This window comes from Nipponia nippon, unplaced genomic scaffold, assembly GCF_047370975.1.
Source record: "Nipponia nippon isolate SJK-2023a ecotype South Korea unplaced genomic scaffold, ASM4737097v1 scaffold_5, whole genome shotgun sequence".
In the NCBI taxonomy this organism is placed as follows: domain Eukaryota; kingdom Metazoa; phylum Chordata; class Aves; order Pelecaniformes; family Threskiornithidae; genus Nipponia; species Nipponia nippon.
Window position 1 is genome coordinate 50,755,720 of NW_028262369.1, and position 27,278 is coordinate 50,782,997.

General features: G+C 55.6%; 2 protein-coding genes across 5 annotated transcripts in view; both read right to left on the reverse strand.

The window, feature by feature from the left end:
• Window positions 1–193: 193 nt before the first annotated feature.
• On the reverse strand, window positions 194–8,809 carry KIAA1614 (KIAA1614 ortholog). Of its 4 annotated transcripts, XM_087732731.1 has the most exons (11): window positions 8,239–8,495; window positions 7,392–8,009; window positions 6,676–6,739; window positions 5,257–5,409; window positions 4,414–4,567; window positions 3,309–4,062; window positions 3,100–3,238; window positions 2,152–2,356; window positions 1,515–1,633; window positions 1,175–1,359; window positions 194–815 (listed from the first exon to the last, which is right to left on the reverse strand). In XM_087732731.1, the coding sequence occupies exons 2-11, from the start codon at window positions 8,002–8,004 to the stop codon at window positions 622–624; spliced, it is 2,580 nt and encodes an 859-aa protein (XP_087588857.1). In that variant the 5' UTR covers window positions 8,005–8,009; window positions 8,239–8,495; the 3' UTR covers window positions 194–621. The 4 variants fall into 4 exon arrangements, with proteins under 4 accessions (XP_087588857.1, XP_087588855.1, XP_087588856.1 ...); XM_087732729.1 differs by lacking the exon at window positions 8,239–8,495 and adding an exon at window positions 8,770–8,809 and having other exon boundaries at window positions 3,309–4,567; XM_087732730.1 differs by having other exon boundaries at window positions 3,100–3,232; window positions 3,309–4,567.
• Window positions 8,810–11,075: 2,266 nt separating this feature from the next.
• The window catches only part of XPR1 (xenotropic and polytropic retrovirus receptor 1), a 117,479-nt gene continuing 101,276 nt past the window's right edge, over window positions 11,076–27,278 (reverse strand). The window contains exons 12-15 of the mRNA XM_087730927.1: window positions 19,739–19,905; window positions 19,318–19,457; window positions 18,299–18,520; window positions 11,076–16,871 (exon numbers count right to left, since the gene is read on the reverse strand). Coding sequence (XP_087587053.1) covers window positions 16,811–16,871; window positions 18,299–18,520; window positions 19,318–19,457; window positions 19,739–19,905 — 590 coding nt within the window. The 3' untranslated portion in view covers window positions 11,076–16,810. The remainder of the gene's footprint in view (window positions 16,872–18,298; window positions 18,521–19,317; window positions 19,458–19,738; window positions 19,906–27,278) is intronic.

Here is a 27,278-nt window from a genome sequence, read left to right on the forward strand (position 1 = left end):
AAGGCACCCGCACGCACCCCAACACCCAGCCCCATTCCCAGCTCCCACATCCGCCAGCAGCCCCACGGCCCTGGGGCTGGGGCACGTCCCGTCCTCCGGCCAAGTGTCATCCCCAGCCCCTCTGTGGCACCTGCAAGCCAAGGGCACCATGTTTTGTGATTACATGTATGTATATATATATTTTTTTTTTTTTTGCAGTTTGAAATAATTTAAAAGAAACCCACCAGCCCACGGGCGCAGGTTTCCAGCGGTGGCAGGGAACCCCACATCTCCTGGGGGCACAGGGATGGGGCATCCCCACGCTGGCCCCCCCCCAGTGCCCAGCAGGACAGACCCACTCTGGCTCAATGGCAGGGCTGGGTTGTCCCCGTCCCCACACTGGGGCAGCTCCTGGAGACACTGGGCACTGTCTGGGGGAGGCCCTTGGTCCCGCTCTGCCTCCCCGGGGGCCGGGAAACCCGCCTGCCCCCGCCGCAGCGGGGAGCCAAGTGTTGCACCGGAGCAGGGCAGGTCCTGGTGCCATGGGGCAGCGTGGTCCTTGCCGCGCTGTCCTGCAGCATCCTGGGACGTTGGTGGGACATCGTCTCTCTCCTACCGGGCTTGCCGGGAGCCGTGCCGTGGCTACCGGGGCGCTGGGCGGTGCCTGAGCACGCGCAGGGACAGGGTGTCCGCCCGCAGCAGCAGCTCACGGATGCGGGCCAGCCCCAGCCCCGAGACGGCTGCCCCGTTGACCTGCAGGATCTTGTCCCCCACGCCCAGGAGCCCCGCGTAGAGCTTGGCTGTGCCGGCGTCCGCCATCTCCTGCACGTAGACGCCTGCAGAGAGGGACGGGGCGGGTGAGCCCCCCACCCGGCACCCCATGGCCGGGACTATGCCCCACTGGGGGTGCTGGGGCTGCCCACTGGGCCTGCGCACAGCAACAAATTCACTATAAATGGCCTTTGGGATGGGCTGCGTGTCCCAGGCCGTGGGCGGATGGACACGGGACTGTGCATGGCCAAAGCCACACGTGGCAGCATCCCCCCATCCACCATCACCCCTTTGGGGCTCAGTGGCGATGGAGCCGCCCCCTCCACCTGCCCCCAAGCTCGCTCCTGGGGAGGGACGGCGCTACCATGGAGGAGCTGTGCTGTGCCGTGCCTCCCCCGAGGTTCATGTGACGACCCCACTGTACCTGTGTCGGGCCGGCCATGTCCGGAGGTGACACAAAACCCGAAGGCGCCGTGGGGGGGTCGCTGCAGCTCCAGCTGGCTGGTGCCGTCAGGGAAGACCTCCACCATGCGCCCCACCGCGTGCAGCCGGCCAGGCACCCCAATGTCCTCCACGCTCAGCGAGCGCCGCGGCCCCGAGCCCCCCTTCCTGTGGGGAGAGGGGAGATGGGGTGAGTGGGGACCCTGGGAAGCTGCTGGGGGACAGGTAATGGGGCCCCCGGTTGCACTGAGCCGCCACATGTGGCTGAGCACCCCGAAACAGCCCTCCCGGGCACGGCAGGGACATGCCAGGCCCCGTCCTACCTGTCGGCCGTGGTCTGGGGCAGGAGGTAGGCGCTGGCACGGGGTGCCTTGCCCAGGAGGGAGTGCAGGCTCTGAACGGAGGCGGCTTTTCGGGGCTGGCAGAAGGGTGATGGTGACACCTGGGGAAAAGCGCCCGGCTGAGGTGGGGATGACCGTGAACACCATGCAGCACTGCAGCCCTTCACCTGCCAACGTGCCCAGGGAGCGGGGGAGCCTGGGGGCATCCCACACTCCCCGTGCCCCCACCAGAGCCCTCCCCACGCCACTGCTGAGGAGGGATAAGCCGGTGTCCCCCCGATCCAGGCCAGGACACTTGCCCAAGGAGCAGGGTGTCTTGGGGAGGCATCTCAGTGCTCAGCTGGCTGGGACACCAAGCTATGATCCAGAACCAAATTACCCCATCTCCCCTCCCCAAATCTGCTCTTCTAGCCCCTCTCACTCCCTCCTTCCCCCTCCCACTCCCCATTTGGCTCCAGGCTTTTCAAACCCAGCAGATTTGGGGTGGCGCACACCCCCACAACTCCCTTAGGACTGCCAGGGCCATAAAGCGATGCTGAGGAATGCTTTGCCCCAGGCCGCCCCCCCTCCTCTCGCGGGACCCCCCAGTCCCCCTGCAAGGGGGAACATTTCGGCTCACCAGCCGCAGGGACTGCAGGGAGGGAGACTTCTTCATGCCGGGGCCGTCTGGGGGGGTGCCACCAGGGGCCGGGAGCTGCTCCATGCTGTAGCAGCGGAAGCGGCCCAGGCGCTGCTTGGTGCTCTGGCTCAGGCTGCACAGGAGCTTCTTCAGCCCCGACGCCGAAGCGCTGCTGCCCTTGCGGCTCGCCGGCTGCACCGGCTCCCTGGATGGAGAGGGATGATGGTCATCTACCATGTGCCTGGCGGGGAGCGTGACTGGCAGCTGCCTCGGGGCTGGGGGTGCATCCTGCACCCGCCTTCGCAGCCTTGACAGCAGCAGCACGGTGAGATCAGGGTGCACGGTGAGGTCGGGGTGCAGCCACCTCCCCACAGCAGTAACCCAGCATGCGCAAGGGAGGGCTTCACGAGCCAAAGAGACCCGAAGGGCTCCCTACCCATTTTCCCTATAATTACAGGGGTTTAACACCTTTCAGACCTCCCCTACTCTCTGCCTGAAGGGATTGCATCCTGCCAAGGGACCTGAAAAACCCAGCACTGCCTCCAAACCCTCCTGCCAGGCTGAGGCATACTGCGCCTGGACGCAGGCCCAGCGGGTTTGTGTTTGGCGAGCCCCAGGGCAGCCCCTGTTTAGCAGCCGATCGTCCCCAAAAGGGAAGATCCGGCACTAAGCGAAACCCCTCCAAGGCCGCCTGCTGCCACGTTGCTGCAGCGCCTTGTGCAGAACCAGACACAGGGTGAAACGCAGCTCCCCCAAACCCACTTGAACACACACGCGTGCAAAATTGTAACCCCCAGATTGAAGTTACCAGTGCCAAAAGGCACGGTCCCACCGGGAAGCCTTGGGGGGCTCAGCTTGGCAGTGTCGCACTGTGCAAATGAGGGATGCTCAGGGATGCAGCACCTGCCGCGCAGCGCAGGCTGCCAGAGGCCCCTCGCTCTCGCTCACCCCTGTGCCGTGCTCCCGGACGGGTGCCGCCGCTGCTGCTGTGCTCCGGGCGTCCCGGCAGCTTCCCCGGGAAGACGAGTAGCCTCCTGGGGCACGGGAGCGATTGGGGTGGCGGTGGGCTGAGATGGTGGCCCTGTAACTGCAGTGAGACAGTCACATCCCTGCCTCGTTGGGGACCCCCTGGGCACCCCCATGCACGGGTCTCTTACCTCTGCCCATCCCTGGAGGGTCCTGCCTGTCCTGCCCGCGGTTGTTGTTGCAGTTGTTGGTGGACAAGGCATGGAGGGGGCTCCCCGGGAGCCACCTGGGGCTGCAGGGACCCCGCTGCTCCCCCGGCCCTGCCGTGCCCCCGGGCTGGGGGGGCGCAGCACTCCCACCATCAGGCTCTGGGCCCCGGGCTCCTTGGCTCGATGCCCGGCGGCTGCCACTAGAGAAGAGGACTTTCCTGCAAGGCACCTGGGAGCAGGCCTTTTTGGTGGTGGGGGGAGCAGGGAGATGGGTGCCCAGCACTGGGGTGCCAGCCCCCGGCTGTGAGGAGGGGTCTGGGGGCTCACTGGGCTGCTGCAGGGGACAAGCAGCTTTCCCCCCCCCCTCGCTGTCCCCCAGATGCTGTCGGGGGTCCCCCTCCTCCTGGCTGCCGGCTCTCTCCAGCAGCGGGGGGCAAGCAGCCCCCAGCCGGCTCGTGGTGCCACCCGAGCCCCCGTCCCCTGCGCAGGGGCCACCACTGGCAGCACACGTTCCCTTCCCAGCCCTTGGCTCCGGCTGTGGGCCAGCACGGGGGGCCCTATGCCCACGAGCCCGGGGGTCCCGGTGCCCCCGTGGGTGGGGGCTGCGGGGTCCTGCCTCCTCGCTGTCTGTCCGGCAGCCATCAGAGGTGTCGGTGCTCTCCAGGGCCGAGTCCACCTCATCGATGTAGGTGACGTTCCCGATGTATGTCTCCTTGATCGTCTCGGTGTGGATGCGCTGTCGGGAGGGAAGGATCCACAGTGGGGACCCCCGGGGGCCCAGCGTCCTGGTTTTGGGCTCCGGCAGGGCAGCGCTCAGCCCCCCGCTGTCCCCTGGGATGCTTCCTTGTGCCGCAGGGCTGCTTTCAGCCGCGTTGGTGGCTGCCGGTGTATCCGTGCCCCGGCCGGTGGTGGCACCGAGGAAGGAGCCGCAGGCGCTGCACTTGCCCCCAGTGACAAGGTCGCCACTCCAGGCTTTGGGCTGGCCGGCCCTGTCCCCCGGCTGCCTGCTACCGGCTGGCTCCGGCGAGGAGAGCGCTGAGCCCAGCGCCCGCCGGTGCCGCAGCTGCAGCCGCTCCAGGTAGCGCACCTCGGCGTCGCGGGCCGACTCGTCCTCGAAGCGGACGCGGGACGGGGAGGGTCCCCGGGGCCGTCTTTGCTGCCCGCAGCTCGACTCCCCGCTCGACGAGTCGCTCAGGCTCCCGCCGTCCCGCGGGGCAATGCTCGGCCTCCCGCTGGGCTCCCTGGCACGGGGACAGACAGACGGGTGAGCTGCAAGGGCTGCCCGGTTCCCTTAGGTGGGAGGTGGAAAACCCCGCACAGGAGATGCGGGATGGGCAGGAGGGAAGGCCACCGCTCCGGCCCTCTGCCCGGGCTGCCCAAAGCTGGAACAGCGAGAGGCTGCGGCAATGCCCTGCTGCCACGGCCCCACCTCCATCACCGAGGTGCGTGGTTAATCAGTCTGGGAACACCGAATTGCACGTGACCTGGCGCACATGGCGAGCCATGGCTTTGGTGCAGCCTTCCAGCAGCAAGCCTCCTCCGGGGAGGCACTCCCCATCTGCTGGCAAACACAATCCTCCCAGCCAGCCAGGAGCACACCGTTAATGCCCCCACATTATCATAAAACACAATTAAACACCCCTCAAATATCATGCCGCAAAGAATTCACACGTGCCCGGGCAGGGCGATGCTCCTGTGAGCAGAGGGTTGCTCACGCAAGGCTACAAGGCTGCACACAGCAGGTCAGACCCTGGCTCTGCACACATGGGGGCATGCTCTGCACGTGTGCCTGCGTGCATGTGCACGCTCTGCACACACGCACGTACGCCTTGCACACACACTTCCATGCTCTGCACATGCACCAAATCCAGATCCCCCCCGCAGAGCACCGAGGCGGTGGCAGGACGCGGCCCGCGGGGCTGGCACTGACCTGGGGCGCGGGGCAGCGGCAGCGGGGAGGAGGAGGATGTCGTGGCTGGCGCGCAGGGGGTTCGTCCGAGCCTTCATGCGGGCGCGCTGCAGCAGCTGCTTGGCTTGCTCGTGCCGCGGGCTCAGCTCGAGCTCCTGCCCAGGGACAAAGGCCCTGCAGCCCCGCAGCGGGGAGGGGGATTAGGAAAAAATAACAGGGATTAGACGTGGTTTAACAGTGACGAGGAGGCTGCTGTGCCCAGAGAAAGTGGGACCGAGCCTCTGTTCATAGGCGAGCAGGCTGCTGTGCCGGGGGCAGCCGGGCCAGAGCCCCCGTGCCCCCCGGTGCCAGGTGGGAGGAGGGAGGTTGTACCCTGCACCGGTGATGCTCTGGGGGGAGGCTCAGCACCCACACAGCTCAGGGAGCGGCTCAGCACTTTGTACTACAGGCATCCCGGAGGTGGATGGGGAAACTGAGGCAGGCACTGCCTCCAATCCCCACCAGTGTAAATCCCGCAGCGATGTGAACGCAGGTAGGTTTGGGATGACCCCCCGAGCCGGCTGCCTCGCTGCCTTCCCTTCCTTGCAGGGGTTCTTCCCCCGCACCCCCCAGCCCCGCTGGCTGCAGGGTGGGGGATCTGTCAGCTACGGGAGGGCATGGCCCTGCTCCAGCGCTGCCTTCCCTGTTGGCCATGGCCCCAATCCCCCTGATTAAAATAATCAGCTCAGGCAGTCACTTCAGGAAGCCTGGCCTTAACCTCTTCGTGGCAGGAGGGTGGGCGCACGCCAGGCCCCTGTGCAGCACCATGGGGGGCCCAGGCTTCCCCCCAGGTTTTGGCTGCCCCTGCTCATGGGAGCGCAGCACCCCCGGCTCTGCCTTGCACCCTGCCGTCACCGATCAATGCCAGCTGCCGGAGCAGAGCAGAACCAGTAACCACAATACAGGGGGGTCTTCCCCATTCACTGGCTTCCCCCTGCAGCCCCCGCGTCCCCAGCCCTACTCCCCAGCCCGCACGCCGCCACCCAGCTCACCTGCCCGTCCCGCCTCTGTATTTTTAGTCTGTACCTCTAAGGTTTATCATTAGTCCAACAAGATTACACACGCCTGCCACCTCGATCCTCTTAAGCACCTGGAGCGAATTTCTATCCCATCCTCTTCCCCAGCTCCCTTCCCGCCCTGGGGTCCTGGCGGGGACCCCCCGTGCCCAAACACCACATGGACACCTGGCTCGGCCCGACCCTCCTGCCCTGCTCTCACCGAAGCCTCGCCAGAGCCCCTCCACGCTCCCCCCGCCAGCTGCCCCGCTGGGGGGCTGCCCCACAGCCCTCCCCCGCAGCCCTGCCGAGCTTCAGTGCCGCTTTGCGGGGTGCATTTAAAAAACAAGACTGGGGAGGGGGAAAGAGGGAAGTGTCCGTCTCTGCCACGCTGGGACTGACCTACCTGCAGCCCTCGGCGTCCTGCAGCGAGACCCCCGAGTCCCAGTCCCCGTCACTCGCTGGCACCTCTGAAACGCAGGACAGGGAAAGGCATCAGCCTGGCTGGACTGTGGCCCCCAACCCAGTCCCCCCTCGATAGCACCCCCTGTACCCCCAGCCCCATGGCTCAGCCCATCCTAACACACACCCTTTTTGGGGCTAATTCCCTACAGGGCATCCCAGCTGCTCGGCTCCAGAGAGACCCCAGAGGAGCAGGACGTGGGGTAACACCACCCGGCATGGGGTGCGCCCGTGGGGATGGGGACCGCGGGGTCGTTAGGGAAGATGCTTTTGAAGGAGAAATTAATTCCCTTTTCTGGTGGCAGCTTGCAAAGGGAAGATGATGCCCGCAGACCTCAAGTGCCCCAGAAAGTGGGTTTCTTGCTCTTGCTTTTAGCAGCGAAATGCCTCACCAGGACGCCGGAGGGGACCGGCAGCAGCCAGAGCATCCCGGTGAAGCAGTACCCCATTTTGTTTGTGGGCATCTCCTACAGCTGCCGGTGAAGGGGATGCAGCACCCGCGGGGGACGGGGCAGCCTGGGGCATGGACCAGCACAGAGCTGTGCCCACAGTGTGGGAGGCTGGGGGATGGCACCAAGGACCCCCCCTTCATCCCAAAGCTTTTCCTTTCCGCTCCCCCTGGCTCTACCAAAACAGCCGCCACCTGCCCGAAATACGCACCAGCCGCGGCGAGGCCCAGCACCTCCTGCAGCAGCCGCCGGTTCCTCTCCACCCGCTCGGCCAGGGAGAGCCTCTCCCAGCCCTCCGCTGTGGTGGGGGATGCAGAGGGACCCCCCTGGTCCCGCGGCGGGGTTCGTGCCTCTTCTTCCAAGGGGGGTGCCTCATGGGGGGAGGCAGAGCCCTGGGACCCGCCGCCCTCGTCCCGGGGGAGCTCGGTGCCTGCCGGCACATCTCCCATGGCTGCCGGCACCCGCCAGAGCCCTGGGGTGCCGGCGTGGGGTGCCAGGGGGCCGCCGGCCACAGGCTCCCCGCCGTCCAGCAGCCCGTCCGTCAGGTAGGTGCGGAGCTGAGTCCGGGGCTCCACTGCTCCCACGTCCATCCCCGGCTTCCCCCGCCGGGACCGGGGCTTCTTGGGCGAGGGGTGCTCGGGGGCGGCCACGGGGGTCCCCGGCCGGCCGGCCCCCCGCTTCTCCTTCAGTGCCTTCACCTTGCTCTCCAGGATGGCGTGGGGGCCGCGGGTGGCCTCGGGGCGCTCCTTTGGGGTGGGAGCTTGGCCGTGCTGCTTGGGAGGCCGCGGCGCCCGCCGCGTCTCAGCAGGAGAGCCCCCCTCCATGTGCCCTGTGGGGAGAAAACCCAGTGGAGGGTGGGTGAGCCCCCACGCTCACCCTCCCCGGCACCCACCTTGGCACCACCTACAAACAGCATCCCCTGTGCCTGCCCAAGGCGCTGCAGACAGTGGCGGCAGCGATGCCGTGCCCGGGGTGGAGGCAAAAGCACACGGTGCCACTGCGGTGCACAGCCTGGCCGGGAAGGGGACAGGGAGGTGGCAGAGCACGAGACCACTCACCCACAGCACTGATGCCGTACCAGCGTCGCTCTGGGCAGGGGGAACGGGGCAGCGGTGGTTCCCCAAAGCAGGAGGACGGGGGCTGAGCAGGAGCGTGGGTGCCCGCCTGTGCTGTTTCGGGTGCCCTGGGGCACCCAGCAAGATGCTCCAGAGGGAACCAGCACTCTCTGAGCCAAATCAGGGCCTCAAAACTCCCCAGAAATCCCGCGTGGATGCAACTCGCCAAAGGTGCCACCAGACAGACCCCAGCCCCCTGCTCCACCCCAGCCCCCAGTGTCACACGTGTCACCCGTCCTGCACCGGCCTCGTGGTCCCGATGGCACCCGGGTGCCGCTGCCCCCCTGCAGCCCACCGGGAGCATCCCGTCCCCGCTGGTACCCCCGGAGGCTGCAGGAGCACCCCCGTGGCCGAGGCTGCAGGAGCACCCACCCCGGGCCCCATCACCCCCGCAGGGCACCACAGCCCCTCGCTGCCCCGGGGCAGAGCGGCGGCAGGATGGGGCCGCAGGCGGGAGGCGAGGGCTGTCCTTACCCCCGGAGCAGCATCGGGAGAGGACTGGGAAGAAGGAGAAGAAGGCGGAAGAAGGGAAGGAAGCAGGGGAGGGGAAAAAGAAATTTTTTTAAAAAAAAAAGGACAAACCAGCAAATCCCGGCCCCTTCAGCTGAGCCAGAGCTCAGCTGCTTGGCTGGGCTGCAGGGCCGTGGCCGGCCCTGCCTCCCGCCCAGGCCTCCTCCTCCTCCTCCTCCTCCTCCTCCTCTGCGCGCCCCCGAAGCGCACACCCCGCGCTGGGGCACCCCGCCAAATCCTGCACCAACCCCGAAGCTGAGCCGCCTGCCCCCGCGATGGCTGGCGGGTGGCCCCGAAGGGCGACGCCACCGCGGCCATGCACAGCACGAGGGGACGAAGGGGACCCCATGGGAGGGGGCAACCCAACGCCCCGCGTCGGGACGGAGGGAAGCCGGGCCGCCTTGGCCGGCTCTCAGGAATGTCCTTTGTCTGGGCTGCGGGTTTGGGAGGCGAGCAGGGAGCGAAGCCAGCCCACCTCCCCGGGCCTGCCGGAGGGAGCGCCTCACCCCGCGGTGCTGGGTGCCGGGGGGGTCTGGCCCACACCAGCGGCTGGGGCTGGCAGAGGGCAAAAAGGATGGAGAGGGTGGTCCCGCCGGGGTGGGGGTGTTTTCTCTAACAGCCTTCAGACCAGCAGCAGAGCCTGCTGGCTTTAGGCACCCTCCTGTGAGCATCACATGTTTGCAGACGTGGTAAATTTTCCTGCTTTCCCAGAGGCCAAATCCTGCCCGGACCCCATGGCCAGCCCAGGCCAACGGCTCCAGACCGAGCATCCTGAAGCGGGAGGATGGTGGGAGCCAGGGGGAGCTGAGCTTGGTCTATCCCTGTATCATCATCCCCAAATCCAGTGTGCACCCTGCAGAGCCACCCGCACCGAAATCCCGTCCCCCCGCCCTCCTCCCTTGAAACCCCACAAAACTCATCACGCAGGAGGAGGGTCCCGGGTGGGCAACCGCTCACCTGGAGGTGCCGGGGCTGCCGTCCCTGGGGGGCAGGATGGGTGCTGCGGGGGCCATGGGCCTGCCGGCTCCGCTCTGGCTGCCGCTTTAAGCTGCAGCTTTTGATATTCGTGATTGGTTTCATAATCCCAATCAAAAGGAAATCACCAGGATTATGAAATTGTTTTAATCCTCCCGGCTCCAGCCACACTGGCCCCCGCCAGCATGAGCAGCAAGAAATCACTTTTATCTTCTTAAAACATCCCCCACCACCTCAGTGGCCCCAGGGCTCCCATCACAGCCAAAACTGAGCCTGAGGGCTTCCTTCCCCGCAGGGGCTGGCCGTGCTCGCAGAGGGCATGGGGGCTGACTGGCAGCAGGGATGACTCCTTGCCCCATGGGGGACAGAGCGAGCATCTTCCCCCAGCTGCTGCCAAGCAGGAGGGGACCGCTGGCAGGTTTGGGTGGAAGAGCCCAGGGCAGAGAGAGCCTCCTTGCCCCGTACCCCAGCCCTGGTCCGACCTCCCTTGCCATGCCAGGACCCATCCTTACCTCCACGTCGTCCCGGGGATGGGTCCTGGCTCCTCTGCCCGGGAAAATGCGCCTGGGAGATGCCGTCCCCATCAAGCTGGGGGCAAACCGCCCCGTGAGGTGCCAAAGCAAGGGCAGCCAGGCTCCTGCCACCAGCCAGGCAGCGCAGGCAGGGAGCTGCGGGCAGGGAGCGCCCGGGGCGCGGGGATTAAACCTCCGGGAAGCGGCTGGCGTGAGCAGCAACAGGCTTAGAGTGATTTCAAGGCACTGGGCTCTCTTCTGGAAGAAGACTGATTGCAAGAAACGATGAAGGGATTTAAGAGAGCAAAATGAAAGCACAGACCCCAGACAAGCCAGGGCTGGGCTCCTCAGCCTCTGGTCACCCACTGTGCAGGGAAGACGACACCTTGGACCAGAGACAAGCTGGAGAGAGGCAACCAAAGGCTCCCAGAAGGACCAAGAGCCTTTAGCCGGTACAGCACAGTCTTCGCAGGTGGTTTCCTCCAGCATCACTCCCCACGTGTTGGGTTTGAGCCCTTCCCGTGAACCCCACCTGCCCACCGCCAACCCCTTCTCAAACATCTCCCTCCCCCAAGCACCTCCGCCACCTCCCGGGACACAGACGTCCCCCACCTCCGGCCACCAGTGACGGCCCGCAGCTCCCAAGGGCGCAAGAACAGCGTCTTTTTACAGACCGGTGGGAGCAAACGCTTCATGGGTGGATGCGGCACCAGGGGTGGGATGTGGGAAGAAAGACACACAGACCGGGGACAAAAGAGCCATCAGATCATTGGAAAACAAAGAGCTTGTAATAATGAAAAAAAGGACAGATTTCGTAACCAATCACTTTTTCCTTTGAAAAACACAATCACAGTAACTTTGCTTTATACAACCACCTAGAAACTATGAAACAGTATCACATTGTGCATTTTTTTTTTAAACCTACTTATCAAGAAGGGTATTCCACACTTCAAAAATTATATCCATTTGGGGAGGAAAGAGGAGACAGCTAATAGCGCAGTCACAGATACATCATGAGTCCAAGCAAGCAGCAATTCTTTGTCCTCACCTTTTCCACTTAGCCAAAAAAGAAGAGTGGAGAAGGGGATAGCAAAAGAGAAAGGAGGAAAGAAAGAAAGCACCCACAGAGGACTAATCACACTCCATAATTACTTTTGACATCTACAGGGCTTCATAGAAAGATCATTTAGACCAACACAGCGGGGAGGGGAGCGGAAGGCGGCAGCGGGACCCGGGGGGAAACTTTGGCATTTCCACCCTGAGCCCCCTCCAAATGCCGATCCTTCACCAGGAGGACCTATGGGACGGAGAGGTCATCACAAGTTCTACCAGGCTGCCCAATTTCTCCTCTGGAGCAAGGAGTTTGCAATTTGGTTTCTAGAGCTTGAGGGACTGTCAGGCCATGGGAGGTCTTCCCAGGCAGGGTCAGCGCCTCTCGCCCACCGCGGCACGGCTGCGCCGGGGCCAGAGCAGCCTCCGACTCCCACCGGGAACAGGGCTGGGGCATCAGCACCAGTGCACACCCAATATTACCAGCCCTTTCCTCTCCCCTCCCTGCAAAACCTGCGTTTCTCTTGCAGCCAGGATGCTGCAGTGGGGACTGAAGGCCCTGAGGGATGCCGACACACCGGTTTAACCCCACGGTGGTGGCGGGTCGACAGCTCGTCCCAAGGTGCGGTATTTGGGATGGCGTCATGTAAGGGAGGCAAGGTCTGATGAGGTGACAGCCACCGAGCCCAACTGTGACTGCTGCAGAGTTACTGTATGGATTTTCCACTCTTCCCCCAGGAGCCCCAGCCCCTCTTTTCCAAGGAGATAAAACAATCCGATCGCCTTCTGGAATAAAAATGTAAATAAAAAAAAAAAAAAATTGCTTAAGGCAGAAGATAGTCTTCCCCCTGCGAATGCAAAGCAGAACGGTGGAGGAGAGGAGGGAGGACACAGGGCCAGAGACGGCTTTTGTGTTCCAGCGGGAGCCAAGCCATGCCCCAGTCCCAGGGCACGTCCCAGCATGACGGCCCGATGTCGGGGCCACCAACCCCCAAAAAGCCTGGGGCACATGCTCAGTCACAGCAAGCGGCACACAGCAGCGTCCTTGCAGGATAAAGCCAAATTCACTCGGCTGTTTAAAACGCAGGCAAAGCTTGAAGGCTTTGCACTGTCTCCCTTGCTCCTTGGAAGATCCGCAATAAAATCCCCAGGGATTGTTATCTCCTGAACCAGGGCCGTGCTTTCCCTCCCTGCCTCCCACACGGCTGCGGCGGCCAAGCGCCAGAGAGGAAGCGGAACAAGCAGCACAAGAAGGTATTAGGGAAACAAGAGCAGCAGGATCCAACTCTGTTCCACAAGAGATTTTCCCCCCCTCAAGATTTTCATGGCGAAGGCTGCTGCTGGTCATCCCCCCGCGCCCTGCGTACCATTGGCTTCAGACAAACGGCAAAGACACCGACGGAACAAGGAGGGCCGGGAGCAGGGCAGGGAAAGGCGCAGGACAAGCAACAGCCGACTTTGGGAACACGCCTGGATTTGAGAGGTAGGAGCTTATTTGATACGTACAGGCCGCAGCCATGAGCGCTGCAAAAACATTTCTTTTAAAACGTGGTGGCACGGCATCGGTTCCTGTTGATGGAGCAGCTCCCGCTCCTGCTGGCCAAGCCCGCAAAGCCCAAACCTGCCCCACTGCCCCTTCAGGAGCGCTCCCCAAAGCACACGGCATTGCCTTCCCCAGGCGGGGGGACCTGGCGTTTCTGGTCACACAGTCCCAAAGCCATGCAGGGAACTCCAGCTAGCAAATAAACTCTGGATGCTGCAAATCCTAACCCCTGCAACCTGAAAATCCCTGGAAGAGCAGGAAGGATGGAAAGCAGCAGGGAATCAGCATGAAGAAGTAAGTTCAAAGGGAATCTCCAAAAGTGACCAGCCACACTGTGGCATCTCCTCCCCTTAGACAGGACCATCTGCAAGGGTTTCAGCCAGATGAAAGCAGCTTCCACACCATCCTCAGAGCCGCACACACCCACAGCCTCCGACAACCTCTGCACCGAATCACATGGAGAGGGAGAGCTCAACACCCGAACGCCAGCGCTGCTTCGCAGCAGCCAGAGCACAGCCCTGTCTCAGCTTCCACTTTCCATCCAGCTACACTCCAACAACTGAGGCGCTGGATAAAAAAAACCTCAGCTCCTTTTAACTCTGCTCTCCATACTTCTGGATTGTCACCCTGGTGTTCTCCCTCCAGGAGTGTTTCCAAGCACCCATTAGCAAAGCCCACTCGTGAAACGAAGCCGCCCCAGGACTGTCCCCGCTCCCGTTGTGCGGGCTGTTCACAAGGAGCGATGGGGCTATTTTCTCTCACCATCTGCTCTGCTTCATTAGGTCTCCCTTTATTGGCCAGATGTTCTCGTAGATGTGGAGCCATCCCGGCTTTAGCACTCGCTCTCGGGAGGAATCTGCATGCCTGATTTCTCAGAAATCTCTGGGAGGGAGGGAACAGGCAGACCCAGCGCTGGGGAGCTGGGAGCCTTTAAAAGCCATGTGTCTGGGAATTCAGGCTCCTTTCCCCCGAGAGAGCCAAAAGGGATGATGTTTTATTTTAGGAGATAACGTTTGCTAGCTGTAGCATGCCACCTCCCCTTTTTCTTGTTTCTCCTGCCAGCAAAGACAGAGAAAGAGGGAAGGGAAAGAGCAGAGCAGGGAGCAGAGCAGACAAACAGACTGAATTCTTGCTTCCACTAAAGATTGGTGTAAACTACAGAATAAGAACTGAATTACTCGCAAGCTGACCCTCGCCGCCAGGCTGGGAAGCGGAGGGTTGGCTGGTGCAGCGGCAGGCAGACAGGCAGGACGCAGGCCACCCGCCCATGCCCCGCGCTCCCCAGCCCAGCTGAGGAAGGCAGTGTGCTCCCAGGGGACTGGCATCACTTCAAGACGTCTCTTTGTATTTTTCCTTCCCTCTGAAAGGACGAATTATCAGTAAACTCTGTTTCTTTTTGTAAAGAACCACTTGCTTAAGTAACAGCACTGGTTTATTTCGGATTGCCCCCGCCCCTGTGCAGCTGCCCTCCTCTAAACACCCCTAGGTAGGTATGGCTTCACTCGTCTCCCCGCTCTTGCTGGAAACACCTACGCAAGGTTTGGACACGGCAACAACTGCTGCAATGCAAATTAGGAAACTAAAATATTTTAAGGGGCTTTATATCTCAGACTCCACTTCCATACGAACAGGAACCCTCCGTTTAAGTAAGAACAACAGACTTAAGGGAGTTAAATACGGGAAAACGGGCTCCTGGGCACCGAAAGGATGAACAGCACCTCCTCTGCTAGTCCAGCCGCCCTCCCGCCGGAGCAGACCGCTGCTGCAGGAGCTGCGAGGAGGAGCACAACAACAGACACACCAGCTACTCCACCACGCACACCGCTGACAGAGCAGAGGCATCTCCTGGCAGGTCCGCCCCAGTTTTTTTATAAGTTGAGAGCACATCACAGAAGCGTAGGTAGTTACAGGTTTGCAGTGTTGCCCTTGGCCTGGCATGGGTTCACGATCACTGAATTTTAATCTACTTCAAATTAAACGAAGAGAACTAAGTTTCCTTCTTCAGTTCCTCTGGGCAAGAGGCACAGCAGGCAAACTGAGAAAACGCAACATAGCGGTCATGTGAGAAACCATGCTATTAGCTAATCAAAAAACAATAACCACTGAACAGCAGCCGAGCAGGGATTCCTGCAATACCATCGCCCTAACTAGAGGCAAGTCAACGGACAGATACCAGTGTGAGGATCCTACTTCGGGAGTTTCACCCTTCCCTTGCAGTCCCAGCCGTGCACCACAGCTGCCCACGAGCCAGGAAGGCGGCAGTCCGGGGGACCTCAGCCATGCCAACCCGACCCAGCGGCAGCAGTCCCGGCTCTGAGGTTCAGCTCCAGCTCCCCTCGCCCACCAGCGCTGCTGCGAGAGCAGGGAGCACACGAGACGCCAGGGGAAGGACAGCGACACTCTGCAGGCCCCTGCCTTTCCTTTCCTACGGGAGGAGAGACCAACGAGACCATTCAGTTAGCATCACTCTTAAGACATAATTTGCTCAGCAATACGGCTGCCCTTTACCCGAGTCTGCTTAAGTATCGCACTTCCCAAACTGGGTTAGTGAGACGAGGCAAGGGGCACGAGTAACAGCTGAGCTCCAGAGCAGCGTGCTGGGATAGCACCCGACAGAGGCTTTTTGTCAAACCAGAAGCTGTGAAGAGACCTATTTTCAATTTCACCCTCCCCATCAGGTGGGCACAACATGGTCCTTTCCACACTCCCCGACAGCTCTCTACCACACCACTGCTCCTGAACCCCAGCCTGCTAAACTCCCTCCCTGCCCACGGGAATCATCACCTCCTCGCTTTGTCCGACTTCACTTCTGCGGCACTGGGCTGCAGGAGAACACCAGGAAAGCTCCCTGCTCGGTATGGGATGCCCTCACTCCATCTAAGGATAATTAAGGCTTTGAAAAACACTTTTTGATCTGGAGAATGAAGTTCTGAAGCCTTTGTTCACCTAGCTTTTTGCACTGTTGGTAGGACCCAACTCTCCTTTCAAAAGGGCCTTAGCACCATCTGCACTACTTTCACACAGCTGCATGGAAAGTTGGCATTGAACCGGCACAAGAGACATGCCCAGAAGCAGTAGCAGCAACTAAAAAAAAAAAAAAATCAGAAAGAGAAACTTTGGTTTAAAATAAAATAAAATGGAAAAGAAAGAAAGAGCGAAAAGGTAAACACAGGCGCAAGTTGTCTCACGAGAGGGGTATTTGCAGGGCATAACCCCACAACCCTGGAGATCTAACATCTACATTCCCGGCTTTGTTTTACTGTTACAACCTTCATTGCACAGGACTCAAAATCACTCTCATATGGTTGTTAAGTTTCATAAATAATGTGAAAACTATATGCAACACATACATCATATTTCAAAAAAATTATAAGAAAAGTTACATCAAATTAAAAAGTAGCTTCATGAATGAAGATACTGCTCTAAGTGCACTTTCCCTGCAAGTGCGGCCAGTGCCTCAGCGCTGGATATGAAGAAAAAAAAAAACCAAAACCAAAAAAATCACATTTAAAAACTTAAGTCCGGTTTCAACCAGTCAAAACCGGGCCAAGCAGAAACTGAGTGTGCTCTCGGCACTGTCCCATGAGGGAGTCCCTATGATGCTTCGTTATCCAGACAGGTTTGTATGTCCTTGTTGAGACTGTAAACAATCCTTCTTTCCTGAACTGTCCTCTTTATTGGCAAAACAAAGTAAAATATTTTATTTTTTTTTTTTAAAATAGAACAATAAAATTAACCCAGAAGAAAAGAAACGAAACACAGTGAGCTTGTTGGAGTCCATAGGATCTGGTCTGGAAGAGCTCAGAAAACGTGTTCAGTGTTTTCTCCTGTTTTCAGCTGGAACTGTACCAGAGATCGGGTTACTTGGGGAAGAGGGGAACAGAACGAGAAAACAAAGGATGCGGAATAAGAGACGGTGGCCATCTCATGTGTTCGCTTCATTCGCTAGGTCCTCTATCAATACCTTAGTGTCAGAAGCCTTGGACCTGGAAAAAAAAAACAAACAAAAAAAACAAACAGAAAACACTCATCGGGTGAAGAAATGGAGACAGTAAAACCACGGTGCACTTGGGGGAAAAAAAAAAAAAGGAAAAAAAAAAAAGTCTTTCTTACACAGAGAGGGAATAAGGAGGCTACTGGAAGTGTTTCACGCTCTCCCACTCTCACTGGGAATAGCAGAGCCTTATAAATATGCCCCAGCTGTCCCTCAGCATCCTCCTCCCACGGCTCTGCCCACGCCACGCCATGCACGGACAATGCCCTCTGCCGGGCTGCGCCGACAGAGAGCCGGGGGCCGCCGCGGTGCTGCTGCGTGGGATGCATCCATCCACCCCTCTGCACAAAACTCCATAAAACCGCTGCAGCAGGCGCTGCAAATCCAAAGGAGTGTTCCCGCTTGACCTGTCACTGGGCTGCACAAAGGTACAGCAGCTTATTTTGGAATGTGCTTGATATGTCTCAGTTCACTGCATGTCTGAGGGGTAAAGGGACACGGTTGTAGGGGATTCGACCAGGCTTTGGCCCACATCTCCTCTGCATAAAGTTTTTCAGTCTCTAGTGGCCACACAAAGACTGCTGGTATTGGTCACATCCGCGTACTCCGAGCCAACACAGATATGAGACAAGCATGGCACAAGGGCTGCGGCTCAGGCCGGAGCACACCCTTTGCGTGACAGCCACGGCTTCCTTTTTCTCCCATCCACCCCTCCCACGCCCTGATGCAACAGGGGGATGGATGTGCTGCGGGGATTGCACAACACCCCTGACAGACTGTGCTTCAGTGTCCCCAGGGAGCCCAAGCTTGCCTCCTGGCCAAAGGACAGGGCTCCGCAGCTGTGCTGCTGGGGCAGAAGCGATGCCTGGACATGGGAGCACCCTGTGATGCTCGGAGCACAGCCACTGCAGTGAAGATAAGCAGTCAACAGGTTCAGGGCTGGGGTGCAAGGGGGAGAAACATCTAGGCTGTAAAGAGGAGAGGTGGAAAGAAACAATGCATGGGTTTAGATTTGGGAGAGGAAAGGGTCTGAGATCTCACACAGCAGAACTTAACCAAATGATAACTGAAATCTTGGAGTGGTCTGAAGCCTGGAAATAGCCGGTTGATGGGAACCTCTCTTCCAGGTTTGGATTTACAACCTCTGGCAACTGCTGCAGGCTATTTTTTGCAGGAGGGGAGTTTTGTAAAGGGAACTCCGTTTTCCAGTGGTTTACCAGAACCCCAACATGATGTAAAAGATGGATCAACCCTCCAGCAGAGAAATATTCATTTACTAATTGGACCTGTCCTCCCTTTGAATGACTATTTTGGCTGAGATCTTCGCATGATTACCCAGTCCATAAATGGCCACCAAGCATTAACAACAGCTCTAACACATGATTTGGTTTGTGGCACTAGAGGAGCGGCAAAACATACTGTGAAGCAAGACGAGGTCTACGCAAGGACACGCTCTGGCTACGCTTCCACTGTTTGTTCTTGCGGCGGTTCCGTACACCATCTTCCTGGTCCATCATCTGATCCAAGAGCGTCAGGTCATCGGCGTTGAGTGGTGCCACCGAGATGTCCCTCACAGCACGGAACTCACCACAGTTGTTCAGGTGCTCGTTCTCCAGACGGAAGAAGTTCCACACAAACCGCCTGGGTGAAGAAAAAGTCAAAATTACCAATTCGGTTCCACTTTTACAGGCATTGCCTGTGTTTGGGAAAGGACTGGTACATGCACCTAGATACCACTGACTGTTCTCACTGATCAAAGTGCCTCTGGGAACATGTTGGGAGTACGGAGAAACAGCAAATGACTAACAGCAGCACCTGCCACAACATTGTCTCAGCTCTCTGGAGAAGAACAGATCTGTCAGGCTCATTCATCATCCTAATGATGACAGCCCTAGTCTGGACAGCATGGAGGCACCAGGCATTACAAGCAAAACGCAACCTCCACCATCTACATGAGTGAGGTTCAGCTTCAAAGGGCTTTTACTCATCTTGAGAAATTGTGGATGTAGGTCTCCAGCTACAGTACAAGTGTGTAAAGAGCCCCAAAACCTTGCAGGACCCAAATTAGTGTTTGGAAAAGCAGCAGAGACTTGAAAAGAATTGTAAATCTGAGAATCAAGTGAAATTTCATCTGGAAATTTCAACAAGGTAATTTTAAGGAGAAATTTAGTAATAACAAACCCCTGGAAATTAGGTCTGGGTTCAGAAGAAACTGCAAATGCAGCATGAAGGACCCAGCCCCGCATTGCTGCAGAGCCCTCTACAGCTTTCTTCACTCAGCACCCTGTTCGGATTAAATGTTCCTGTTAGACTTAGTCTTCCATTTCAAGGACCGGTACCTTCCGTGTCCAGGGAGCAAGGCACTTCCTACCATGCTGACGTTATACAAGTAATAAAAATGTAAAAGAGAAATGAACCGTTCAGTCAAGCAGCCTTACCGGAATACCTCAAGTGGGGCAAATACAGTAGAAATGATGTCCCCAGCATACGGAAAGATTTGCATGGAAGTGAGGGAGATCTGGATGGTCCACGCAAAACGCAGGATCACGTCTTCTACAATGGCACAATAGTAGTATGCCTGAAGAACAAGACAGACAAACAGGACAGCTCATCGTACATGTTCTGCACAGAAGACAGACCTCTTTTGCCTTCAGGAAGACACGGAATTTGCTGCTCAACCGCTAGAAAAGTGAACAGTATGAAACGATCTCTTTGAAACAAATGAGCTCTACTGCTAGAAAATCCCAGCACATAGCATCCAGGAAGCACCAGCGGCCAACTGCAACATGCTCTAAACTCAGCAAGTTTTGTTAAAATATTAAAAGCCTTTCCTAATGTCAGAGCAGGCTGTATACGCACTTTCTGTGGGTAGACAATTCCTTCTCGAAGAAAGGTATTTTCACCAGCATTTTTGTCAAAGAGACCCCAGTCCATCTTCAGGTCCCAAATAAGGGTATAGCAAGAGCTGATGAAATAGAAGATAATCCACAGGTAGAAGAACACTTGGGTGTCACTGTGGTTTTTAGCTGGAAAAAAGAAGAACAGCATACTTCAATACAACTTAAAACAGATTAATTCTTAAAATACCTACAAATTGGCTGACTTGATCAGTGGAAATAACACTCCTTCTAATCAAGCTCTGGGGAAATCAGGCTAGCTAATCTGAACCAAACCAAAAGCCTTACCAGGACCAGATTCATATTGTCATTTAAACTCCACCTTCATCTTGCTCATCGTTTTTCACTTGCGATTGAAATTTGCACTAGTATTTTTATTTTCTTGAAACTTGTGGTAGACCTGCCATTCTAACTCTGAACAGCAGGTGGAAGCTGAGGGCCATGTTTCACAAAAGCCACAGGCTTGTACAAAGGAAAAAGCAATGAGGTAGTGCTCAGTTAAGAGGTTTTTGTAAGAGAATATTTTAGTTTGTCTAAATATAAACAACTGTGAATTAGTGCACTAAAAGCCTGAAAGAGGACGGGCAGTACAGGAATTTCCACTAGCTGTTTCAGAGGCTGTGGTGGCAGGGGAAAATAAGCAAAAAGAAGGCAATACATTAACATGTATGTACGAATCCTGAAGAAAGCTCAATACAGAGTTTTAAATGCCCATACAGAGCTCCTCTTCGTGAAACACAGGACTGTGGGACCAAAGTCCGCTCACTTGCGGATATGTTTCTGCAACTACGCTGTTTCCCATTCTCCCCTCAAAAGGTTACGCTGCTCTCTCAATTCAGCTGAATTTCCCTACAGCAGTCAGCTGGGTAAAAACAAACAGATCCGATAACTCTGTTTGCTCTTAATTAGCAAAGTCTGGATCATAAAGTTCATAAAAATAAAACATGTTATAATGCTTTGCAAGGCTGAGACACTTTGCATCTCCCCACTGTCAGGAGTCTTTCCTCCTTTCTGTGCAGCCACTGTAATTGCTCATTCACTGATTCTTTCTAACAAAGCCAATAACACTTCTAGCACAAAAAAGCCATAATGTTTCCAGTCCAAACCCGGTGCCACGCTAAGTGACAGCACTGTTTTCCATATATGTGGCTTTAAAACAACAGAACCCCTGAAGCTGATCACAGAGGGAGCAACAGGGCAATTTGCTCTCTCCTTCCCTTTTTGTTTCTAACATTTACGATATAAATGTAATGCAGCAATCCGATAAAATTAATGGAGGTGAAAATGAGAGGCATCGTGTAAGATTGCATTCCTCCCATTACGCCTTTCAGGCTTCCTGGACATGATGTGTAGGATATAGGTCAAATACACACACTCATTCTCCTTTCAAAACACACCCCCTAAAGCAAACCTATTAAAGCCACTTACACAGCAAAGCCTATCTGCAGTGAAGCTTCACATCAGCGGAGGAAAAGGACACGAGATCTGCTGCAGCTCTCCGGTTTGACTAGCTTCCCTGCTTTTGTGCAAGGTTAGAAGCCTTTGAGCAGGAACCCCCATCCTCCCGAGGCTCGGCTTTACCCAGGGACAGGTCTAGCATCGCATCACCTGCCACTGCCGCTGCAGAGAGCCATGACGTCACCCGGGAGCAGGCACAGAAGTCCTGCAGAATACGGGCTCTGATGCCCAGGTATGTTAATCCTGCTGCTTTGAAACCACCTCTCGCATCCCTTTTTGAAGTGCAGCTGCCCACAAAACAGGACACAGGTGAGGTTTTTGGAGCTTAGCCATTAGGGCTCTACTGCAAGATTTCATTCTCCCCCCCCAGCTCCTCTGAAGCCTCTACTACATTATTTCAGGAAGAAAAGGCAGATGCTGACATTCGGTGACTCAGAGGCACTAAGCCTGCTCTTTCCAACATTATTTTTATCTCATTAGATCTCCATGTGTAGTTCCCACTACCAGATCCTAAACAATAATTCAGTGGCAGTTAATGGGTTAAGTGCTTTCGAAGCATCTAAAATGCTCCAAACTACCCTGTGAGGCTGCATGCTTCCTATCGGTAGCTTAGGCTTGAAGGTTAGGTCACGCTGCTTTTTTTTTTTCCCCTTAAGGACAGAATTCAAATAAACTGAGTCAGTCTTACTCCACATCTTCATGGAGCAGACATGGAGAAGGCAGCGCAGACAGTACCATCCATTGCCGTGCCTTCGGCCACATCCCTGGCACGAGCCATGCCCTGCAGCAAAGCGGCATTGCTGGGCGCTCCTTCAGAGTTCTCCAGTCACGGAGGGGACAGTCTGGCTCCAGACTATCATCTCGAACTATGTAAGGGGCTAACAAAACTGTATCTTAAGTTGGCAGTTACATAGGAAGGTGTTTTCAAAGGTTCATGCTGATTAAACCTGAATTGCCTTAAAGGTTATTGTGTGCAATTACAGAAAGGAGGAGTACCGGGAAGAAAAAGGCTCAAGTAAGAAATCTTGTGGCATTAACCTCATCAACCTCAGAAGGATGTGCTTGCTGCTAGTTAGGTTATCGTGGCCTCAGCTCCCTTTCCCTGCCCCTATCTTTGCAGCAGTCTTTTCAGTGGCACCTGGGGTCACGCTGCTTGCTCCTTGCTCCTGCTCGCTTTCTCACCGACCGGCTCTGTAATGCATTCAGCTCCTGAAAAATTTCATTAAAAAAATAAATCACTCCCTGGTAAAATGCTCTAATCAGAACTAGCCTATTGTCTTCAGCCTTGGCCTTTGAGTCCCTTCCTTTAATCACTTATCCTCCTTTTCCTCCTGCCTGCAACTCTGATACCTTCCTTCCTTCTATCCTCATTGGTATTCAGCTGGTGTACAGAAACATGTTACTGCTCTAGGCAAGCAATTATATCTCAGTCTCCACTGGCTGGTCCTAGTGGCCCTCTTCACCGCTGCTCAGGGGGCTAGAAAATCAAGGCATTCATATTCTGCCCAGAGGCTCCATCTACTCCTCACCTGCCAGTTTTTCAGTAGCAATACATAGCTGTGCATATGTATGATGATGTCAGGCTCTATTTAAGCAGGAACTGTTTCATCCTGTGTTTTTTCTTTGTTTAATGATGTGCTGGAAACCACCACAACCCATTAGAGAGCAATAGTCTCAGGATGAGAGAAGCACTCTGGACACCTGGTAGATCTCAACCTCTCCAAGAGGGGAAAAAAGACCAAGTCTTCAACATCCCATGGACTGCAGCAACCCTTTGGCAGCACAACTGCCGGTCCACCCAGCAAGAGGTGGATGAAGGACCTTTACTCGATGCTCCAAAGGGCACCACCATGTAGCAACTTCCTAAGCCACAGTTATTCAAAACAGCACGTGCAGGACAAAACATCGTCAGCACAAAACTCGACATGTAATGTTGCAGGTGCAGCTTTACCCTCCCTGCCGATGGGCAGATTTCAATACACGGTCACATTAGCATGTCTGCAACATGGAGGTGTTCAGCTATGTCAGAGGCTATTCGAGTTGGCAGTGCCCTGCTATCTCCACTTGCTGCAAAGTTGATGGGAAGCAGCGTACCACAGGGGCCGTCTGCAACCTTCACCACAAAATTTCCATTAACATCCTCAGTTTACCCTATAAAAGGCAATTCCAGTCGATACTCTGCACAAATACACCTACAAATTGCCCCAGAAGGTCAACGGGATAAATAATGGAAGGCTTCCACCTTTGAACTGAAGCTGTGAATGGACACAGTCCCAGACAAAAAGCCAAAGGCACTTGCAGCAGAATTTACTGCCTGCAAAAACTGCTGATAGACAATATCTTGGATCCCAAACCCAGCCCCAGGGGACACAATATCTGACTAGCATTCTGAGGGAATAATACTCTGCAGAACTTATAGCCCCTTCTAAACACAGGCAAGAGAAAGGTTGCTTTCCATCAAAGATAGACAGCAAATACTATCCCGAATGCTGTTAATATTGACTTTACTTCCAAAGAATACTATCTGTTTACCCTGCTGAATTATTCTGGGGAATGTAAACACTATATAGTATTCAACACAGCAAAAATCAATGCCATGTATTATTGAAGATCTGGATAAGAGCACAATGGCCCTCGATAAGCACTCCTGGTGTGTCAGCCACTGCAGCTGGCTGTGGTTTCTGCTGACGGTGAAAGCTGTGATACGAGCTGTAAGAAGCATGAGGTTATCAGGAAACACGGTCAGGTAAGCCCTGCTACGAGACAGAACTGACCCAGCCCGAGCAGTTCTGCCTCCAGCATCAATTAAAAACCTCTTGATCAAGGCATGCCAAATTCAGTCTCCTTTAATGACCAGCCTTTCAATCACAGATTTAAGCAGAATCAAAACAAAAAAGTGTGTATTTACAGTGTGCTAGTACTAGAGAACCGAGCGTGTACTTTCTGCCACCCAGTTAGCCCAGGGATGACATGTGTCCATCCCAGCACACAACGGGAGGGGAGTGACAGCCAGAAGTGACTTATCTGCGTAAGAACCGCCATCAGAATGACATCCCAAAGCATTTGTCTAACACCTTACTGCTTGAAGTGCAGTATTACCGCTCCCTCAGTAATTACACATCTTAATGAGGGAACAGCAGCAGCATTGCCTTTCTGCACAGCCAGCACGTACCGCTGTTTAATACTGATCAATGGCAGAGCCATGACATGACAGTGGACTTAATGCAGTAAAAAGGCAAATAACCCGGAGGAGCACACGGAGGACTCGCCATCGTGCACTGATGGGCTTTGTCAAATACCAACCGTTTCGTATGAACAACCTTCCCGTTAGATTCTGCAAACCTCTGCCATAGCCTCCAGGCACAATTTAAAGCAAAGCAGCAAGATACAGCGCAGTGAAGAACTGTCGGAAGGCAACATCTTGTTTCTTCTTCTAGTTAGATTCTACATTTGTAGAGCAGGGAAATCCCCAAATCGTGTTTTGACTAAAAACACTCTGCAGGTTTGCATTGGGTTTGTAGGACAATATGACTGTGTCTAATTTCAAGACATCGCAGCAAATCTCATTGCTTGTATCTCACAAACAGAAGAATGTGATGTAATTGCCAACAGGAGGAAGCGCATCAGTCATGACTGAGATTTGATCTGCTGCTTCTTCTGGTGGCATCTCCAGCATTTGAGAAGTGTTCTTGGGGGGTATGTTTAACTGCTACCTTGAGAAGGATGGGGTTTCCAATCTAAGTGTTTGCCAGCAGTCTCACTAAGAATAACATCTAGATTCACAATCAGAAATAAATAGCATGGTAATCAGGGCCTTTGTTGGACAATTTAGGACTGGGACACAATGTCACACACTACCTCTATAGTGCTTTGAGATCCCAAAGCAGATTCCTTCAAAATACAACAGCAACAACAAAAATCAAAATTTAAAAAAATTGTTGGATGATTGCACCTCCTAGATTTCTGCAGCACCAGAGAGCTCCAGACCTGCATACATTTGAAAGGAAAATCACTTGTGATGTAGTCAGTTGTTTTTCTTAAAACGTTGCATTAAAAAAAAGTCAGGCTTACCCCTCTTAAGTGTTCATGAAATGAGGTATCAGTAGGCCACCGTTTTTGCTTACATCTTTGTGCTGGTTTTGGCTGGGATAGAGTTAATTTTCTTCATAGTAGCTAGCATGGGGCTATGTTTTGGATTTGTGCTGAAAACAATGTTGATAACACAGGGATGTTTTAGTTACTGCTGAGCAGTGCTTACACAGAGTCAAGGCCTTTTCTGCTTCTCACCCCACCCCACCAGCGAGTAGGCTGGGGGTGCACAAAAGTTGGGAGGGGACACGGCTGGGACAGCTGACCCCAGCTGACCAAGGGCTATTCCACACCATATGATGTCATGCCCAGCACATACAGCTGGGGGAAGAAGGAGGAAGGGCGGGATGTTTGTCTTCCTAAGTCACCATTACACGTGATGGAGCCCTGCTTTCCTGGAGATGGCTGAACGCCTGCCTGCCGATGGGAAGTAGTCAATGAATTCCTTGTTTCGCTTTGCTTATGTGTGTGGCTTTTGCTTTATCTATTAAACTGTCTTTATCTCAACCCATGAGTTTTCTCACTTTTACCCTTCCGATTCTCTCCCCCATCCCACCGGGGGGGAGTGAGCGAGCGGCTGTGTGGTGCTTCATAGCCAGCTGGGGTTAAACCATGACAACCTTATTCATTAGTGTTCCCGCTTCTCCAGCCACCTTTAACACAGAAGTGTATGAAGTGATACAAACGGTACTATTAGCCCACTTTCCAAATCCCAGCTATTAAAATCCATCTCTCAGCTGCAATCTTGAGAAGCGAATACATGAATCACTCAGCGGCAGGGTGCCGAGGTTGCCTTTCCCCCACGGCACGGCTGCCAGCACTGGGAATGTCCCGCTTGACATTTGTAGACCTACGAAGCATGGGAAGATTTCCCTGCGGGATTTTATGCCTCATTTGTGCTGATGTTTGGGGTGCGGCGGCAGTTCCCAAAATCACTCTGCCTAACACCCCCTCCTCCCAGGCTCCCCGCTGAGCACAGGCTGCCATCTCGTCTCGCCTTCCCCGCTCACTTACCGCAGGCTGCCCGCAAGCGAGATCCTGCTGGCACCTCCACCCCGGCCAGGGTGGTCCTGCCGCAGCCCTGACAGGGTGCTCCTCATCCTTCCCGGCTCCACCCTGAAGCACCATCACTGGGACGGGTGTCTAAGCAATTAGAGGAACTAACAAGCCGGCGTGGAAAAGCCGGGCTCGCTCAGGGTGCCGCAGAGACCCACGTCAAAGCTGGGAGGAGGTCAGAGGCCAGGATGGAAATGTTTGCCCATGGCAATGCCTCCAATTCTTCACTAATGACGCTGCCGCTGCTCTGATGGAAAGGATCAGAAAGACTGGCTAATGAACACAACTCATTACTGAAGGCCTCCTGGGCATGGGATGACAGGGTTTCAGACAAAAATTCATCCTAGCTCACAGCAATGTGACAGACATTGCACGTTTCGGCTCCAAATAATCATCCTGATGGAGTTGCCAGGATGCTGTGCTAAGGCAAGCCGTGCGAAAACGGCAAGTATTAAGAAAGAAGCCAGTTAATCCCATTACAAAGTTTGTTTTACTTCAAGAGGTCAATCCAAGCATTCTCTAAGGCTCTTGTGACACCTAAATCAAATGATCTGGCTTGCCACAGCACTGACAGCTCTTCCAGTGCTGAGAAAGAGAGGCAGAGAAGGGAGATCTTGTACTGTACTGACACACAAGGGATAAGCTAGGGAACAGGACTTCACAAATGCTACTTGCTTTCATGAATTTTTTTTTTTAAAGTTTTGTACTTTTTAAAAAAAAAAAGATTTGTACTTGAATTCTATACGTCCACCTATTTTGCCTTGTTCCACACCCCACTCCCTAGAAATGAAATGACATTTCTCAGTTGAGGTGGTATAAGCTGCTGCGCCAATGCCTGATTTCTGTGAAAGTCATTTTAGTCCCAGTTCTCACATCACCTTGTTCTTGTCTCCTGCTGT